Below are 19,245 nucleotides of genomic sequence, written 5' to 3' on the forward strand. Positions count from 1 at the left end.
CGAGGGCCGCGCCCGGGGCGCGCGGGGCGCGGCGGGGTGGGGGCGTCGGCGGAGGGTCGCGCCCCGCCGCCCGGTACATGCCGACGCAGACAGACAAAGGGGCCGCCGCGCCCGAGGCTCTGCCCGCGGCGGCGCCCGAGCGCCCGAGCGCCCGGCGGGCCGGGGCACGGCCCCGGCTCCCCGCTCCCGGCGCGCCCGCCGTGGGGCCCGTCGTGGCCACTCACCCGCAGGGAGGAGAGGTCGATGTCCACTAGACTTTTTGCAGGGGAGTCGTTCGCCATTTTCCCTTTTTGCCACCAAACAAAATAGTACCAATAAATATGTTTCTCTATTTATTTCCGTCACAGGCCAGGCCGCCGACGGCGCCTCCTCGCACGGGAGCGGGCGGCCGGGACTCCGCCTCGCGAGGCCGGGGGCGGCGGCGGCGGCGGCGGCGGCGGCGGCGGCGGGCTCGTCTCGGCTCTCGGCCGGCCCGGGCCGCGCGCGGGGGGCGGACGGAGCGTGCGCGGGGCGGCGGCGGCGGCGCTCACACCATGGCGCGGGGCGGCCGTCAGGCCCCCGGGCGTCGCCCGCCGCCTCAGGCCCCGGCGCCCGCGCCCCGCGCCGCGCGCCTGGAGGACGGGCCCGGAGCGTGGGGCCGCGGCGCCGCCGAGAGTTGAGCGAGTGAGCGCGAGGCAGCGAGACAAAGATAACCCGGGAGGCGGGGGCGGAGGCGGGGAGGGAGGCGGGGAGGGAGGGGGCGGCGGCGGCGGCGAGGGAGGAGGAGAAACGGGACACCGAAAATATATTCTGAGGAGAGAGAAAACAGCTCCCCCTCTCCTTCCCCGGCAGGAAAAACGAGCGGAAACGCACTCCCAGCCCGAGCCCCGCTGGGGAGGGCGCGGGGCGAGCCGCCCGCGCGGCGTGAATATTCAGCAGGGGTGGGGCCCGAACAATGGCCGGCCGGCGGGCATCGCGGACCGCGGCCGGGAGGCGGCGGCCCGCCGGCGGGGCGCTCGCGGAAAAGGCCAGAGTAGGGATGAGACGGCCCGGGACGTCCCCGGTGAGGTGCCGAGGGTGAGGAAACGCCCCATCTCGCACTAACAATAAAGGGAGCAGAAGTGACCTGGACCTGGCCGCAAACGCACGGAGGCGGAGAGACCCTTGTCTCCGGGAGGGGCTGCGTGTCCCCCCGCCAGCCGGCCGCGCCCGGGCTCTAAAGGGACGCGGAGGGGCGTGTAGCCACCCTCAGGGACAAGGGGCCTCCCTTTCTCCTCACCCCCGCGTATCCCATCCCCTTCCCCCACCCCCAGATTCTATATCCCTAGACCCTCATTTCCGGTTTCCCCACGCAGTTTTCTTTTCCTATCTTGCAGGCTACGTTTGTGACAGGCTTGTAGGTACGGAATTCGGTGAGCATCACCTGGCCGCGGGTCCCAAGGCTTTCGGTGGAAACAGTACCCAAAACAGCACCTCTAATCGCCTCGCGCTACCTCATTCAGTAGGTGAGCACTGTTTGGAGCCTTAAGTGCTAAGCCCCCGTTTTGTGCCTTGAGATCGTTAAGGATCAATGAACAGTCTTCTACCAGCAACTTTGGAAGCTTGTCGGTAGTTAGGTAATTTGATTCTGTTAAACAGGAATATATTGTCTGTGCACAACAGTCATTTTTATCACATCACTCCACTGTACAAAAACTTTAAATGGCTCCCTATTACCTCACAGCAGGTTCTCAAACCGAAGTGCATCAGAATCACCAGGAGGGATTGTAAAAGCACTGATTGCTGACCCCACCTCCAGAGTTCCCCGGGTCTGCGATAGGCCTAAGAATCTGCATTTCTAGCAAGTTGTCAGAGAATGCTAACGTTGCTGGTACAGGGATCACACTTGGAGAACAAGAGCCTTATAGGATGAAAGTCAAAGGCCCTTCACAATTAGGCTTCACAAATATCACCCTCATCATCATCTACCAGTTCTCGCTTTATGTACAGAACCGAATTTAACCTGTCTTGTACCTTTGTGTATTAGCATCCACATTTTAAGGATAAGGAAACCAAAGTACTGGAAGATAAGGAATGTGCCTAAATTCCTTAAAAGCACAGCCTGGAAGTAGAACAGGGATTCTCGCTAGGTCAGCCTACTCTGAAAATCCAAGACTCTGATTCAGCCCGGTTATTCTTTTACCCAGAATATGTGTAGCACTCTCCTGCCTCTCAACGGTGTGGTTTCCAAGATTTTCAACTATGAGACTCCCTTGTAAAGGACTCCTAGAATCCTTTGATTAGGAAAATCACAGTAACCAACGTGTTGCTATGAATTTAGTAGTATGATTTTGTTTTTTAATGTATTCACAGCAATGGCTTTATCTGTGGTGTAAATTACTCAGCTAGATTGGTGAGCATGTGAAATTTCAGACTATATTACTACTAATAGTATTTTAATAGTATTTATTATTAATAATAGTTAACACCTATTAGGTCCAGACAATGTGCTAAGTCCTTTATATACATTATCTCGTTATTCTTCACATTAACCCCAAATGGTAGGTACTCTTATTTTTCCCACTTTACACATTAAGAAACCAATGTTTAAAGTTGATTGACTTGTTTGGTGTGCATAGCTGAACCCAATGCAGAAATGCAGCCCTCGCCCCCACGAAGCCAACCTCCCTCCACAGGTTCACTCATGATATTGAGGCCCAACTCAGACCACCCCTGCTCTGCCTAGCCAGATTCTCCATCACCTCAAGCTCAACTCAGAAACCAACTCTTCTTTCTCCTACAAACTTTCTCTGAATCTCTCCTAAACTGCTTTTGCCCATGTCACCACTGTGACAGTTACTTCTTATTTTCAGTTCAGGACCTTTTCTTGAAGTGCCTTACCCAGCACAAGGCACTGACTTAGCCGTTGCCCAAGATATAAGGAAGATGAAGCCAGCTACTCTCAAAGAGCTTACAATTTGATAATGGGTATAAGACAGTCTCACAAGTATCTCTAGTTAAAGGCAGAACATTATAAATTCTGGCTGTACAGAAGAACACTAAACAGGTCCAGTGGAAAGTATGCTAGATTTGAGGCAAAACTGAACCAGGTTTGAACCTAGTTCTATCAATTGTGCAACCTCGAAAATGTTTAATTCTGAGCCTCCATTTCCTCTTTTGTCTACGAGATGAAGACTAGACGTTGAAAGAGCCATGAAGAGACCATCTCAAGAGCACAGGCCAGAAGAATAAGTCCTGGAGAAAGGAGAGATGCAAGTCTTGGGCCAGTAGAGTCTCTTAAGACTTGGCATCTGACAGGATGCCAGAGTCGATGTAGACAAGGGAATAACGTATTTGCTTGTGGCCCAGAGCTTTGTTCACACTTGGGAGGATACTGTCAGGCACAGAGAAAAGGATACGAGTTGTTGAGTGGTGGTGACAAAGGAAGGTTTAGTTTTGGACTCTGTGGGAAGTTAGTTAACTTTTCACGCAGAAGCAGTGACACCTGGCCATCTTGTAACTCGGCTTGAGATCCAAGGGTAAGGACCATTTTCTCAATCAACAGCCCTATGTTAGCTCAGGCTGTGATAACAAAATACCATAGACTGTGTGGCTTAAATAATAGAGATTTATTTTCTCCCAGTTCTGGAGGCTAAAAATCCAAGATCTATGTTCCAGCTGATTTGGTTTCTGGTGAGAGCTATCTCCCTGGCTTTCAGATGGCCACCTTCTCACTATTGTTCTCATATGGGTTTTCCTCTGTGCTAGTACACAGAGGGGGGGGGGAAGCCATATGGTATCTCATCTTCTAAGGACACTTACCCTATTCTATCAGGGCCCCACCTTTATGATCTTATTGATTTAACCTTAATTATTTCCTTAGAGGCCCCATCTCCAAATACAGCCACACTGAGGCTTAGGGTTTCAACACATGGGGGACAGAAACATTCAGTCAATAGCAAGTCATGTGCAATACATAATATCAGGAAGCAGACTTAAGTCATGGCCCTTGTCCAAAAGAATCTATTTGAGAGCACAAACCCATCCAAAAAGATAATCAAGATAATAATTTGGAAAATAAATGCTAATTTGGCATTTTAAGCTGGAGGAAAAGATAACTTGCTTAGACAAAGAACATGAAGTTGAAAATGAGGAAACTGGCTGCACTGGGCCAGAGGACTCAATTCAGAGAACCCCAAGAGATAAATCTAGATAGGTTAGGTGGGACCAGGAGACCAAGCTGAGGCATGGGTGATGTGGAGGTTAAAAACAGAAGCCAGATTATCAGTCAAGTCCAGGAAGGGACAGCCTAGCCTTGGCTTTCAAAAGCTCCGATGACAGGTTAGATGCTTGTGTGTTCAGCTGGCTGTGGGATATAAATGTGCATCTTCGCAGGGTACAATGGGCCAGTCGGCAATTATCCCACACAGTCACAGAAATCCCAAGGGGAGCTCAATTATGCAAGAAGTCATCAGTGACAACCCCCTGTACATCACTTTACTTATTTCCAAGTTTTTTCTTTGTTGCAAAAATATTGGTAGCACTTTTAAACCTCAGTGTGAGGCAGGGCAAGGAAAGTAGCAGATCTGTGAAATGGGACTCCGTGAATGTAATTTAAGGGTTCAGGGTCAGTGAGGACTTAGGTCACCTGGAAACAGATGATGGAAGTAGTGGTAAAGAGAGGGAACTGAGTCAAGCAAAGGAAGCAATGGTGGAATGTGTTTAGGAAAATCTCAGAAAGGGAAAAGCCTTGGTTAGGAGTCAAAGATCTGAGTTCCTCTTCTCTGATGGACAAGGCGTTAAGCAAACACTTACCCTCTCTGCCCCTCAGTTTTCTAACATGTGAGATGAGGGGGTTTGATTTAAATGATTGAAAGATCTTCTTAGGACCTTGGAGACTCTCATTTATATAACCCAGGCCTCAGCCCTACAACTGCTCATACCTCTTAGCCAGAGTAGAAAGAGGTTGATATGAGCAATGGAAGTTAAAGGAACATGTGGATGTTGTAGATTTGGCAGCAAAGTTCCGCCCTTTAAAAAGCCATTTTTGAGCATTGGTAGAGAGATTAAGAATCTTTTTTGACTGGCATATCAGTTGAATTAAAAGGAAGCAAATACTTTAGTGCACTCTAGGCTGGAAGGCGTGGGATGCAGAAGCAGATCAAAGGGGCAACAAAAGAAGAAGCAGACCAGAGGCAAGACAGACATCCTACCCTAACTACCAAGGCTGTTGATGGTGTACTTCTATGATGAGGAAGTTATCTAGCTCAGACCTCCCAAAAGGAGATCCTGACACAAAGCTTCGGTGCAGGTAGTTTATTCAAGAGATGATTACAGGAAGCCCAAGTGAAAGAGAAGGAAAAGTGAAACATGGAGATGAGCGAATGAGGAGTGTGTTTATGAGCAGGTTTTCACTCTGGGCAAGTGGGCTAGATGTCCCTAGCTAGCTAGAAAAAGAAAATGTAGATTCCTCTTACTTCATGCGTTCATGGAAAAGTTTTTGGTAAACATTTTAAAAAAGCAGAACAGTATTTTAAATGCAGAGGAACTTGCTTTTTATGGAAAACCTATTTGAAATGTTTTATGAAGGGGATTACTGTCTCTTAACTTATCCTTTTTGTAAATTTGTATTTTGCATATAAGGATTGCTTCAATCAAGCTCCACTGTGAAATGTCCTTTACCAACAAAATCCTCAAGGGGTCTCAAAAATGAAGTCCTAGCTTTAGAAATCAAGATGCGAGCCATAGGAAGTGGTTGGGAGAAGTCGGTTGGGGATGTTAAATAGTTGTCAAGTATGTCTGGTTTTGATAGTTGGTTGGGTGAGCGGAATCAGACTCTGCCAACGAAATTGCTAGCTGAAGAGATAACAGACTTTAATTTATACTTGATCACATATTTGTGTCCTAAGCCTGTACAGTGAAATCTCAAGAAGTGACTAGACCAATGGCCTCTCTTATGCTCAGCTATTTAATATCTCACAACTGAAATAGGATCATGAGTTTGAATATGATGTATCAGATCCTGGCCAATATGCATCAGAACCTCCACTGAAGAGGAGTTCAATCATAATCAAGTTTATCCCTTTAAAAATGAATGAACCACAAGTCTCCATTGGTGATATGCAAGTTGGCCAGTCTTATTGATTAGCAGTTCTCAGTTGATTATAGTGATTCCATTCTCAAAATCTTCTAAAATACACTCTATAATAAAAGATTAAGCAGTGACCTGCCAATAATAAACTATGGACTATAAATGCCATATTTATGAATTAGAAAATTTGAGGCCTTTCCTGTTCTTTTGAATAAATATAATTGTCTTCTTTATTTTCTTGTCTATGTACATTTTGTATTTAGTGGCCAACTAATTTAGAAAATATCAGGACCAGATCAAGAGGCCAGCCATGACTGACATGGATCACCTGGATTTGTCCTAATTCTTGGCTACAGGCAGCTCCATGAGGTTAGTTGGGAGTGGGGACCCTGGCGTTGGGGAGAGGAAGAGCTGGACAAGAAACTGTGTCTGGATCAGCATAAAGTCTTTATGGCTCCTAGAAATGCAACTCAGAGTCACAAAAAGGAAAGACCACTTATTCTCACAGAATTGCTTCTTTTATTACATTTGAACTTCCCATTATTAGCTGCCTTCATGTATTCAGATTTATAATAGTACTTGTGGAGATATGCTACACAAAATGATCTTTAGAATTCACAACTTAGCTTTTCAGTTATAAAGAGAGGAGAAAATGCAGAAGAAGTGGGGTCCCAATAGATGGCAAGAGGAATTGAAGAGGGAATGCTCTGGATATGGCCACAACATAAGCCAACTTATAAATGTCACCACCCATTTTGAAATTTCCAGGAACTGGGAACAAGACGGTCATTCAGAAGAGAGAACTAGGCCTAGGAAAAATTGAAAAGCTGTTTTCTATAACTTAATTCTTTACACACAACAGACCTTAAGAAACTCCCTTTCTGCATAGCCATTTCACACACGGAGTGGATGAAAAACTAGATGATGTGTTCTCTTTTACAACAGGTGTTCCCCTGAGGCCTAGGTTTCCCTGGAGGCAGTTCGGGGGCTGCCTGGATCCCAAGGGAGAGCTAGGGAGTTGGTAATAAGACTGCTGAGCTTGTTGCCTGGCCCTCCCTGCCATCACACAGGTTCTGCTTTTCTGTGTTTTATAAATGGGAACTATGAGTAACAGTTTATGAAGATAAGATTTCCATGGCTGAAAGAAGTTTGCAAATCACAAGCTAAGGTATACTTAGAACGAAGATTTCTATGATCATATGACACAGATATGTTAGATAGATTTATGCTGAGCTCAAAACCAAGCAACACTTAAGTCATTTATAAATCATGGCCATGAACTGAGTGGAAATGATGCAGGCATGGGAATCAGGAAACCAGATTCTGGTTCTACCAGAGTCTATACTGTCACAGCCTGGTGTCATGAGACCAACTAGTCACTAACTGGTTCACTAATTATTCAAATGCTTCACTACCTCTTATACATAGATCTGAGAATTCCTGTCTTAAGTATGACCATGGTCTATTAGGGTCTATTTGATGGCCTGTTTTTTACTAAATAACCTACCTCGTATTTCTCACACAGCACAATGTAGAAAGAATTGATGAGATGATCATTTTTAATTTCTTAGAGTCAGAGCCAAGAGAATGACTGAAAAAATGAAAACAGTAGAATAATAAAATAGAGTTGCCCAAAAATAATCTGGGCAACACTGCTCATACTGACAAATTTCAAGGATGTTTACCAAAAGTTTGAAATAATATAGAAATGTATGTTATTGTGCTAATTGAAAATATCACTATAAGTTGGTATGAGATTATATGGAGCTTCACAAAAGCTAAAAACTATTCAAAGGACAAATTGGGAGGAACTGCATCAGATTTTCGTATTTTTGGCTGACAAAACTGTGAATGATATTTTTTCCTTCTTCCCAGACATGTGATTCTATGAATTCCCTCTACAAACATGCCTTATTTTATGAATTAAAAAATATAAACTGACATGGTAAAAGAAAATGAAATAAAGTGATTGGATTAGTTTCCTAGAGCTGCCCTAACAAAGTACCACAAGCTGGGTGGCTTAAAACAACAGAAATGTATTGTCTCACAGCCTGGAGGCCAGAAGTCTGAAGTCAAGGTGTTGGTAGACAACGCTCCCTCTGAAACCTGTAGGACAGCCAGTCCTTCCCTGACCCTTCCTGACTTCTGGTAGCTTGCTGGGAATTTTTGACATTCTTTGGCTCACAGCTGCATAGCTCCAATCACGTGGCGTTTTCCTTGTCTGTGTCTTCACATGGCCAGCTTCTCATAAGGACTCCAGTCATATTGGATTAAGGGTCCACCCTACTCCAGTATGACTATATCTTAACTAATTATATCTTCAACAACCGTGCTTCCAAATAAGGACACATTCTGAGGTACTGGGGTTTAGGGATTCAGCATGTCTTTCTTTGGGAGGACACAATTCAACCTATAACAGTAATTTAACCATTCTGATGCTTCTTATAGAAGTTAAAGACCATTATTCTTTCTGACCCTAATGTGGTGGTTTCCATTTTAGCACATGGATAGTTTAGAAAAGTGGTGGTTTTGATAGTTTTTGCTATGACTTCTTCACCTTCTCTCTTGCCATCCCTCTCCTTATCTAACATGTATTTATTAGGCACACACTGAGTTCGGAGCACTGTGTAAAACCCATAAAATTTAAAAATCACACAAAACTTTCTTCTAACCATTAGCTAAAAGTTGCTTTCATTTACACTGTAATTTTCAGATAGACTGACTTTTTAATGAATGACTTCAGTTTGTAAATCACCATAAAGAATTATCCTTAAGTTAGACTGTAAACAAATTTCTTAGACCTCTTTACAAATACAGAACAGATGATAGGTGAAAAAAGACAGAAAAAAACTAAAGAAGAAGTGGTCCAAATAGAAATTAATTTTGCTTGTTGTAAAGCCAGAAGGAATATTTTTTAGTATAGCGTAATCCCCAGTTTGGTTGGGATATTTGTAAATAAGCTAAATGTTTTTAAGTAGTGTCTTTCTGGCTTTGAACTATTCTTTGTGACTTTCCCCACTGTGTTGCTAGAAATAGCTTCTTTTTAAAAAGTTGAAATTTAAGCATGTTTATTTAATTTTTTGAAAGGATGCTGTCTTTTGCTAATTTGACAGAATTCCTTGACATAATAATGTAAATAAAGGAATATAGTGTGGCATGGATAAAAAAAGAATGACTTTCTTTATATTTCTAAATATGATTATATTGCTGCTGCATGCCTTTGGAAGCAAAAATATTTATTTCCCTTATTGCGTCCATGCATTTATTTTAATGAGTATTTATGAGACTCAATGACATATTCAAATCAGCATGTGTATTCCATTGTGCAGTTATTCCCTTTTATTTCCAATTTCTGGTTAGGAATGCTTTGTTTGTGTCTAAAAAGCTAAGGAAATTAAATGCAAGGCTCTGTCAATACAATGCAACTTTACTATGTGCAAGTCAGGAAATTAGAATATGTTGTTCCTTCAGCAGCTGGTATTGGGCTACTCTGAACATTATATGACAGAAAAGTTAAAATGGGGCTTTTTTTGTCATGAGGATTTTATTAGGATACAAAAGAATATCACTTCTCCCCACTCAGTGCACAGGACTCTTGGCAGGGCTGACCCAGCCAGATGGGAAGAGGGTGCCCTCCAGCTCTGGCCCCTGGGTCCTCAACCTTTTCGCCTCCCAACTTCTCTTCTGTACTCTGCAAGAAGGCAGCCACAAATCAGCCTGACCCACTGCCTGTGCTGATGTCGCAGGGCGAGAGTGCGGCAGAATGCAGAGCTCTACTGGTCGCTACTTATTAGGTGTTCGCCATGTGCCAGGTACTGTACTCAGCCCTTTATCTGTGTTATTTAAGCCTGGCGTGACTCTGTGTAGCAAGTACTTTTGTTGTCCTCATGTCGTAGACAGGAAAACTAAAATGCAGAAACATTCAGTAATTTGGCTGTGATTATACCTTTAGAAAGTAGCAAATCCAGGATTAAAAACCAGATTCACGTGGACAACTCATGCGTTTGACCAGTAAATTTTAGGTAACTTATGCATTTTTACCAATGCATAAGATCTGGAAGATCTTATAAGAATTGGAAGATCTAATTCTCTAATGCAAAAGAGGGACTTAAAAAACTTACATTCTTCTGACTATAAATATACATCTATTCATTGAAGAAAATACAGAGAAATATAAAATATAAATTCACCTATAATCCTTACCAACAATAATTAACACTTAATATATTTACTTTGTTTTCACAGGCATGTGTGTGGGTGTGCACGTGTGTGGGCGTGTGTGTTTAATATAATCAGAATTGTGCAGTTTGGTGACCTGCTTTTTTTCACTTCATATCATATGTTACACACATTTCAACATCATTAATATTCTCTTACAATCTAATTTTTAATAGCTGTATTGACTGTAATATGATTTATTTAACCAATCTTGTGGTGGCAAGTAGTTACATTATTTCTAATCAGTCATTGTTTTAAATATCACACATGCTAGTATTTCCTTAAGATAAATTCCTAAGAGTAGAATTGCAAAATCAAAGACTGTGAACCTTTGTAAAGTTCTTGGTATATTTTGTCAAACTCTCTCCAAAAGGCTTTGCCAAATTATGAGATGGAAAGGTTTGAAGTTGGGTATTTCAAGTTCTAGTAACAGGCTCTAGCACAGGAGATATTGTGGGGAAATGTAGATCATCTATTACTTCTCAAGGCTAACTTATGGGTAGCCTCCTGGTGTCTCCCAGTGGGGTCTAAGAAGGACCCTCGGACTATCAGAGAAGGGCTGGAAGAGAGGGTGTACACTGCCTGTTCAAGGCTGTGAGTTCGGTGGTCCCTGAGAAGCATGAAACTACTGCTTCTCAGTAAGTAAAGCAGTTGTGGAAGATTGCAGGACATTTAGTAGTTAACAAAGTGTGTTCCTGCTCACTATTTCCTCTGACCCTCGTCACAGCCTTGGAATGATACAGCTTTACAACCATTGGCATTTTGCAGAGAATGATGGTCAGATTTAGGTGAGAGTACTGACTTACTCAAGATCACACCACTTTATGCAGAGAAGCCTTAGCTGATGTCTAGCTTGCCCTACTGTCCTATATCAGGCTGCCTCTCCTCAAGAGAAAAACCTCTATGTAAAAGATTCTGTCATTCAACAAGTGGAAATACTTGGTATCATATTAAGGAACGCTTGAACATGCTCTACAAGTAATTATCTTTATTTTTCTACATTTGCTGAATTCCAGCCGCATAGATGCTGTCCTAAACACAGATAGTACTGAGCTTTTGGGCTAGCAAGCTTGAGAAACTAACAAGCCTGGCAAATGTGGGAAATGAGGGGAATGCTCTTAGTTAACATGGGGTCTGAAAAACAGCAATTTGGGCAATTACATGTCTGGTTACACATCCTTGACAACTATTTAGAACTCTGAATAACTGTGCAAAGACAATGCCCAGTTTGTTGGTTTGAACTCAACCCAAGTGTGAGTCTGTGCCCCATTTTGGAATGTCAAAACCAGAAAGCCAGGGATCATCATGTTACACACACGCCATGATATAAACTTTACCAACTACTTCTCTTACACAGTATTAAACTGGGGCAGGAATAGGAAGCATGAGACAATTTGTAAAAGAAGTAAGTTGTAGCTGTAGCTCTTCAGGGACTTGGCTACTACGTAGGTGGGCCTAGTTGACTCTGTGAATCTAAAGTAACCATGGTGGACACCCAGGAGAAGATAGAGAATAGAGAAGATGGCAGAGGAGTAGGGGACCTCTTTTTCAGCCGGTCCCCTGAGTCGAGCTGCATAGGTACCAGACCAGCCTGAACATCCACGGAATCAGCCTGAGACACAGGAAGATGCATCTGGATCTCTACAAATGAACATCTCCAGCACTGAGTATTGAGGTACGAAGCGGGGAGCCGTGAAACCACGCACAGATATCGGAAGATAAACGGAAGGGGGAGGGAGCAGCCGCATTCAGGCACTGGGAAGCGGTAGCCACCTGCACGGGGAAGCGGGCAAACTCGCCGACCAGCACCCGCGAGAGAGGAGACTGAGACCGTGAGCTGGGGAACACGCGCCACCAGACTGAAACGGAGCTCCAGTGTGCTCACTGGAACCAGACTGAGACCGGGAGCTCCGGAGCACACGGGGCAGCTGGTGGCTGGTGGTGTTAGAAGCACGAAGGACAGAGATGCGCCGGCCCTGGAAGTGAGGGCTGGGACGCCGGGTGTGGGGCGCACATCCCGGGACTGCAGGGTTGAGCAGCACCAACAGAAACAGAGTTAAACGGGCCAGAACATCAGTGGAGAACGGGCCGCAATCCCTCTGTTCTGTGACAGAGGCCGAAATTTGGCTGCTGCTGCTCTGACTCTCAGAAGAGTCAAACTGACAGCAAACTGCCTGACAGCAAACTGCCAGGGAAAGCCGCCAGAGACCAAAAGCCTGGAAATACCGGCTCACAGTGTGCCCGTCCCCATTGCCCCTCGCAGGGGACACGGAGACTCTACCCAAACAGGGTTGCCTGAGTATCAGCGCAGCAGGCCCCTCCCCCAGAAGGCAGGCTGAAAAATCAAGAAGCCCAATCCCTAAGATCCCTATAAAACAAGGGCACATGGTGTAGGTCCCAGTCAATAATTTGGACTCTGGACAACCCAGCAACCTCTCCTCATCAGAATGATGAAAAGGAGAAATCCCCCCCAGCAAAGAAAAGACAATGAGTCTGTGGCCTCTGCCACAGAACTAATGGATAGGGATATAACCATCTCCATTATGACGAGAACCATATCCAGAATGACAAGAAGGAGAAATCCCCCCCAAAGACAATGAGTCTGTGGCCTCTGCCAACGAACTAATGGATATGGATGTAACCAAATTATCAGAAATGGAATTCGGAGTAACAATGGTCAAGATGATGTGTAGACTTGAAAAAAGTATTAACGAAAATGTTAATGAGAATATAGAATCTCTAAGGGCGGAAATGAGAGCGAATCTGGCAGAAATTAAAAATTCACTGAGCCAAATGCAGTCAAAACTAGAGGCTCTGATGGCCAGGGTGAATGAGGCAGAAGAACGTATCAGCGAATTGGAGGATGGCTTAGTAGAAGAGAAAGCTAAAATAGAATCTGGACTCAAAAAAATCCATGCTCAGGAATGTAGGTTACGGGAGATTACTGAATCAATGAAACGTTCCAATGTCAGAATCATTGGCATCCCCAAGGGGTTGGAGAAAAACAGAGGTCTAGAAGAGATATTTGAACAAATTGTACCTGAAAACTTCCCTAATCTAGCAAGGGAACCAAGCATTCGTGTCCAAGAGGCAGAGAGGACCCCTCCCAACCTCAACCACGACAAACCTACACCACGTCACGTCATAGTGCACTTCGCAAATATTAGATCCAAGGGTACAGTATTGAAAGCGGCCAGGGCAAAGAAATTTCTCACGTACCAAGGCACAGGTATTAGAATTACGTCAGACCTGTCTACACAGACCTGGAATGAGAGAAAGGGTTGGGGGGGCATTTTTAAACCTCTTTCAGAGAAAAACATGCAGCCAAGAATCCTTTATCCAGCAAGGCTGTCATTCAGAATTGATGGAGAGATAAAGACCTTCCAGAATTGCCAGTCATTGACCAATTTCGTAACCACAAAACCAGCCCTACAGTAGATATTAGGAGGGGTTCTATAAAAGTAAAAAGGCCGAAAAGTGATACAGAACAGAAAGCCACAATCTATAGAAACAAAGACTTTACTGGCAACATGGCATCATTAAAATCATCTCTCTCAATAATCGCTCTCAATGTAAATGGCCTAAACGCTCCCATAAAATACCACAGGGTTGCAGATTGTATAAAAAGACATGACCCATCCATTTGCTGTCTACAAGAGACTCATTTTGAACCTAAAGATACATTCAGACTGAAAGTAAAGGAATGGAATACCATCTTTCACGCCAAAGGACCTCAAAAGAAAGCTGGGGTAGCAATTCTCATATCAGACAGATTGGATATTAAACTAAAGACTATAGTTAGAGACACAGAAGGGCACTATATTATTCTTAAAGGATGTATCTAACAAGTGGATATGACAATTATATATGCCCCCAACAGGGGAGAAGGAAGATACACAAGCCAACTCTTAACCAGAATAAAGAGACATATAGATAAAAATACACAATAGTAGGAGACCTCAACACTCCACTATCAGCAATAGACAGATCACCTAAGCAAGAAATCAGCAAAGAAACAAGGGCTTTGAATGCCATACTCGACGAGTTGGACCTCATAGATATATATAGAACACTACACCCCAGAACCAAAGAATACTCATTCTATTCTAATGCCCATGGAAGATTCTCAAGAATAGACCATGTTCTGGGTCACAAAACAGGTCTCAACTGATACCAAAAGACTGAAATTATTCCCTGCATATTCTCAGACCACAACGCTTTGAAATTGGAACTCAACCACAAGGAAAAATTTGGAAGAAACTCAAACACTTGGAGACTAAGAACCATCCTGCTCAGGAATGATTCGATAAACCAGGAAATCAAAAATCAATTTAAACAATTGATGGAGACCAACGAGAATGAAAACACAACGGTCTAAAACCTATGGGATACTGCAAAGGCAGTCCTAAGGGGGAAATACATAGCCATCCAAGCCTCACTCAAAAGAATAGAAAAATCTAAAATGCAGTTTTTATATTCTCACCTCAAGAAGCTGGAACAGCAACAGAGGGACAGACCTATCCATGCACTAGGAAGCAGTTGACCCAGATTAGAGCAGAAATCAATGAATTAGAAACCAGGAGTACAGTAGAGCAGATCAACAGAACTAGAAGCGGGTTCTTTGAGAGAATCAATAAAATTGACAGAGCACTGGCAAGACTTATCCAAAAGAGTAGAGAAAGGACCCAAATTAATAAAATTATGAATGAAAAAGGAGAGGTCACAACCAACAACAATGAAATTGGAAGGATTATTAGAAACTTTTATCAACAGCTATATGCCAATAAATTAAGCAATCTGGAAGAGATGGAGGCCTTCCTGGAAACCTATAAACTACCAAGACTGAAACAGAAAGAAATTGATTTTTTAAACAGGCCAATTAATTATGAAGAGATTGAGTCAGTGATAAACAACCTTCCAAAAAACAAAACTCCAGGTTGGATGGTTTTCCTGGGGAATTCTACCAAACGTTCAAAGAAGAAATAATACCTGTTCTCCTAAAGCTATTTCAAAAAATAGCAACAGAAGGAAAGCTACCAAACTCATTCTACGAGGCCAATATTACCTTGATCCCCAAACCAAGGAAAGTCCCCATCAAAAAGGAGAATTACAGACCAATTTCCCTAATGAATATGGACACCAAAATCCTCAACAAGATCCTGGCTAATAGAATCCAACAGTACATTAAAAGGATTATCCATCATGACCAAGTAGGATTCATCCCTGGGATGCAAGCGTGGTTGAACATTCGCAAATCGATCAGCATGATACATCATATCAACTAGAAAAGACTCAGGAACCATATGATCCTCTCAATCGATGCAGAAAAAGCATTGGACAAAATACAGCATCCTTTCCTGATTAAAACACTTCAGAGTGTAGGGATAGAGGGTACATTCCTCAATCTCATAAAAACCATCTATGAAAAGCCTACAACAAATATCATTCTCAATGGGGAAAAGCTGGAAGCCTTTCCCTTAAGATCAGGAACACGACAAGGATGCCCACTCTCGCCACTATTATTCAACATAGTACTAGAAGTCCTTGCAACAGCAATCAGACAACAAAAAGGGATAAAAGGTATCCAAATCAGCAAAGAAGTCAAAATGTCTCTCTTCGCAGATGACATGATACTATATATGGAAAACCCAAAAGAATCCACTCCCAAACTATTAGAAGTTATAGAGCAATTCAGTAATGTGGCGGGATACAAAATCAATGCTCAGAAATCAGTTGCATTTCTATACATGAATAATGAGACTGAAGAAAGAGAAATTAGGGAATCCATCGCATTTACAATAGCACCAAAAACCATATGTTACCTTAGAATTAACTTAATCAGAGACGTAAAGGAACTATATTTTAGAAACTATAAATCACTCTTGAAAGACATTGAGGAAGACACAAAAAGATGGAAAAATATTCCATGCTCATGGATTGGAAGAATTAACATAGTTAAAATGTCCATGCTACCCAGAGCAATCTACACTTTCAATGCTATCCCGATCAAAATACTGATGACATTTTTCAAAGAACTGGAACAAATAGTCCTTAAATTCGTATGGAACCAGAAAAGGCCCCGAATCGCCAAGGAACTGTTGAAAAGGAAAAACAAAGCTGGGGGCATCACGATGCCGGATTTCGAGCTGTACTGCAAAGCTGTGATCACAAAGACAGCATGGTACTGGCACAAAAACAGACACATAGACCAATGGAACAGAATAGAGAAATCAGAAATGGACCGTCGGCTCTTTGGGCAACTAATCTTTGATAAAGCAGGAAAAACATCTGGTGGAAGAAAGACAGTCTCTTCAATAAATGGTGCTGGGAAAATTGGACAGCTACATGCAAAAGAATGAAACTTGACCACTCTCTCCCACCATACACAAAGATAAACTCTAAATGGATGAAAGACCTCGATGTGAGACAGGAATCCATCAAAATTCTAGAGGAGAACATAGGCAGCAACCTCTACGACATCAGCCAAAGCAACCTTTTTCATGACACATCTCCAAAGGCAAGAGAAACAAAAGATAAAATGAACTTGTGGGACTTCATCAAGATCAAAAGCTTCTGCACAGCCAAGGAAACAGTCAAAAAATACTAAGAGGCAGCCCACGGAATGGGAGAAGATATTTGCAAATGATACTACAGATAAAAGACTGGTATCCAAGATCTACAAAGAACTTCTCAAACTCAATACGCGAGAAACAAATAAACAAATCATGGACAGACATTTTCCAATGATGACATACAAATGGCTAACATACACATGAAAAAAATGTTCAAAATCATTAGCCATCAGGGAAATTCAAATCAAAACCACACTAAGATACCACCTTATGCCAGTTAGAATGGCAAAAATGGACAAGGCAAGAAACAATAATTGCTGGAGAGGATGTGGAGAAAGGGGATCCCTCCTACATTGTTGGTGGGAATGCAAGTTGGTACAGCCACTCTGGAAAACAGTGTGGAGGTCCCTTAAAAAGTTAAAAATTGAGCTACCCTATGACCCAGCCATTGCACTACTGGGTATTTACCCCAAAGATACAGACGTAGTGAAGAGAAGGGCCATATGCACCCCAATGTTCATAGCAGCATTGTCCACAATAGCTAAATAGTGGAAGGAGCCGAGATGCCCTTCAACAGATGACTGGATTAAGAAGTTGTGGTCCATATATACAGTGGAATATTACTCAACTATTAGAAAGAACGAAGTCTCAACATTTGCTGCAACATGGACGGCACTGGAGGAGATAATGCTAAGTGAAATAAGTCAAGCAGAGAAAGACAATTATCATAGAGTTTCTCTCATCTATGGAACGTAAGAACTAGGAAGATCGGTAGGGGAAAAAAGAGATAAAGTAAGGGGGGTGATCAGAAGGGGGAATGAAGCATGAGAGACTGTGGACTCTGAGAAACAAACTGAGGGCTTCAGAGGGGAGGGGGGTGGGGGATTGGGATAGACCGGTGATGGGTAGTAAGGAGGGCACGTATTGCATGGTGCACTGGGTGTTATACGCAACTAATGAATCATCGAACTTTACATCAGAAACCAGGGATGTACTGTATGGTGACTAACATAATATAATAAAAAAACATTAAAATATAGGAAAAAAAAGAAAATAAAAGAAGATAGAGAATAACATGTTGAAACTTGACACTGACTCTGATGGGGAAGATGAGTGATAAAGTGTGGCTAACACAGAAGCTTTAATATTTTATTTTTTAATTTGCATATTAAAACATGTTTAACATTAAAAATAGATTTTTCATGGTGTTCCTACATAGATGGCTCTAGAAAGTGCATGCAAAGTTAGTAATATTATAACAAATCTGTTATCTTGACTTTTCTAATTCTAAACTGTGATGGGATTGTGCAACTTTCCTTCATTTTATATCATGTGACACTATAGTGGTATGTTCACTCATTCTAAACTTAATAATAGTAAAACCATTAGGTCAGGCAGTCATAGCTAGCATTCTGTAATTTGATCTGGCTGTTGGGTTGTATACAAATGTAAAAATTCATCATAGTGTACACTTTAAGATTAGTTTGTATTATACCTCAATTTAAAACAAACACTGCTGTGTTTGACAGGAATCAAAATGGTGAAGTAGAAAGAACCTCAAATTAGGGAGGATAGATCAGAGTACTCTAGTCCAAGCTTACCAAAGCAATTAAATGAAAATCAAGGGGTTTGTTAAAAACCCCAAAATGGCAAGAAAGGCATGGAATCTGGATAAGACGTTAAGGTCCTTGCCAACAGTGTAAGGTGGATTCCATTATTGGGGGTAGTTGTCAGAAAAAATCAACCTGTTTCATGTGCATACCTCAGTGACTTGACACTGCCCTATAGATTGGCCACTTCAGTGTGGATTAGTCCTCCCAGTCACAGGTGTGCACAGTGGAGTTATCTCCTTCCAGGAATCTTCCTAAAAAGAGAGATCACAAAGCAGGAAAGACAGCTTTCAGAAATTCTTGTTGTCTTTACAACATTTCTATAGAAAAGTCAGAAGACATTGAAGTAAAAATGAAATCCCTCCTTTGCACACTCATTCATCATACCCTCCACTTTTCCAAAGGTGCCCATTTACAACTACCCAACCAGCTAACCCCAACAAATATCCAGGGGACTTCACTGACTTTTGCTCAAAATAGTAATAATAAGCATTATTACTATCTTTTACTACAAAGGACTAAGCAAAGAAAATAAATTACTGTCAACAGTTCACATTGCACACTTGAATAGAGCTGCAGAAGAATCCCATTTGTAGAAGAAAGGGCTATATTTATGAATAGGCAAAGTGGCAATGGCCTGAAAATTGTATTTTCAAGAGCTTCGCCTCTGAAAATCTGATGCGCCACGATTACCTATTTACCCCTGTCTTAGCTTAGGCTGCTGTAACCAAATACCATAGACTATGTAGCTTATAAACCACAGAAATTTATTTCTCACAGTTCTGGAGTCTGGAAG

The 19,245-nt window shown here is 42.7% G+C and overlaps 1 protein-coding gene and 1 long non-coding RNA gene across 52 annotated transcripts in view; one reads left to right on the plus strand and one right to left on the minus strand.

Moving 5' to 3' along the window:
- MAP4K4 (mitogen-activated protein kinase kinase kinase kinase 4) overlaps positions 1-658 on the minus strand; it is a 188,650-nt gene extending 187,992 nt beyond the window's left edge. For 20 of the 50 annotated variants that reach the window (XM_087863286.1, XM_087863265.1, XM_087863282.1 and 17 more), the window contains exon 1: positions 225-656. In XM_087863286.1, coding sequence (XP_087719412.1) covers positions 225-281 — 57 coding nt within the window. In that variant the 5' untranslated portion in view covers positions 282-656. Of the gene's footprint in view, positions 1-224 lie in introns of all 50 variants that reach the window. The other 30 variants (XM_087863266.1, XM_087863261.1, XM_087863260.1 and 27 more) reach the window with 3 other exon arrangements.
- Positions 534-19,245, plus strand: part of LOC123776010 (uncharacterized) — a 90,094-nt gene continuing 71,382 nt past the window's right edge. The window contains exons 1-4 of one of the 2 annotated variants that reach the window (XR_015725117.1): positions 534-663; positions 1,356-1,484; positions 6,313-6,418; positions 9,633-9,861. This is a non-coding gene — a long non-coding RNA (uncharacterized LOC123776010). Of the gene's footprint in view, positions 664-764; positions 1,057-1,355; positions 1,485-6,312; positions 6,419-9,632; positions 9,862-19,245 lie in introns of those variants that run through there. The other variant, XR_015725116.1, reaches the window with a different exon arrangement.

The sequence above is a fragment of the Ursus americanus genome, chromosome 7 (genome assembly GCF_024610735.1).
Source record: "Ursus americanus isolate L20-20 chromosome 7, mUrsAme1.1.p, whole genome shotgun sequence".
Classification (NCBI taxonomy): domain Eukaryota; kingdom Metazoa; phylum Chordata; class Mammalia; order Carnivora; family Ursidae; genus Ursus; species Ursus americanus.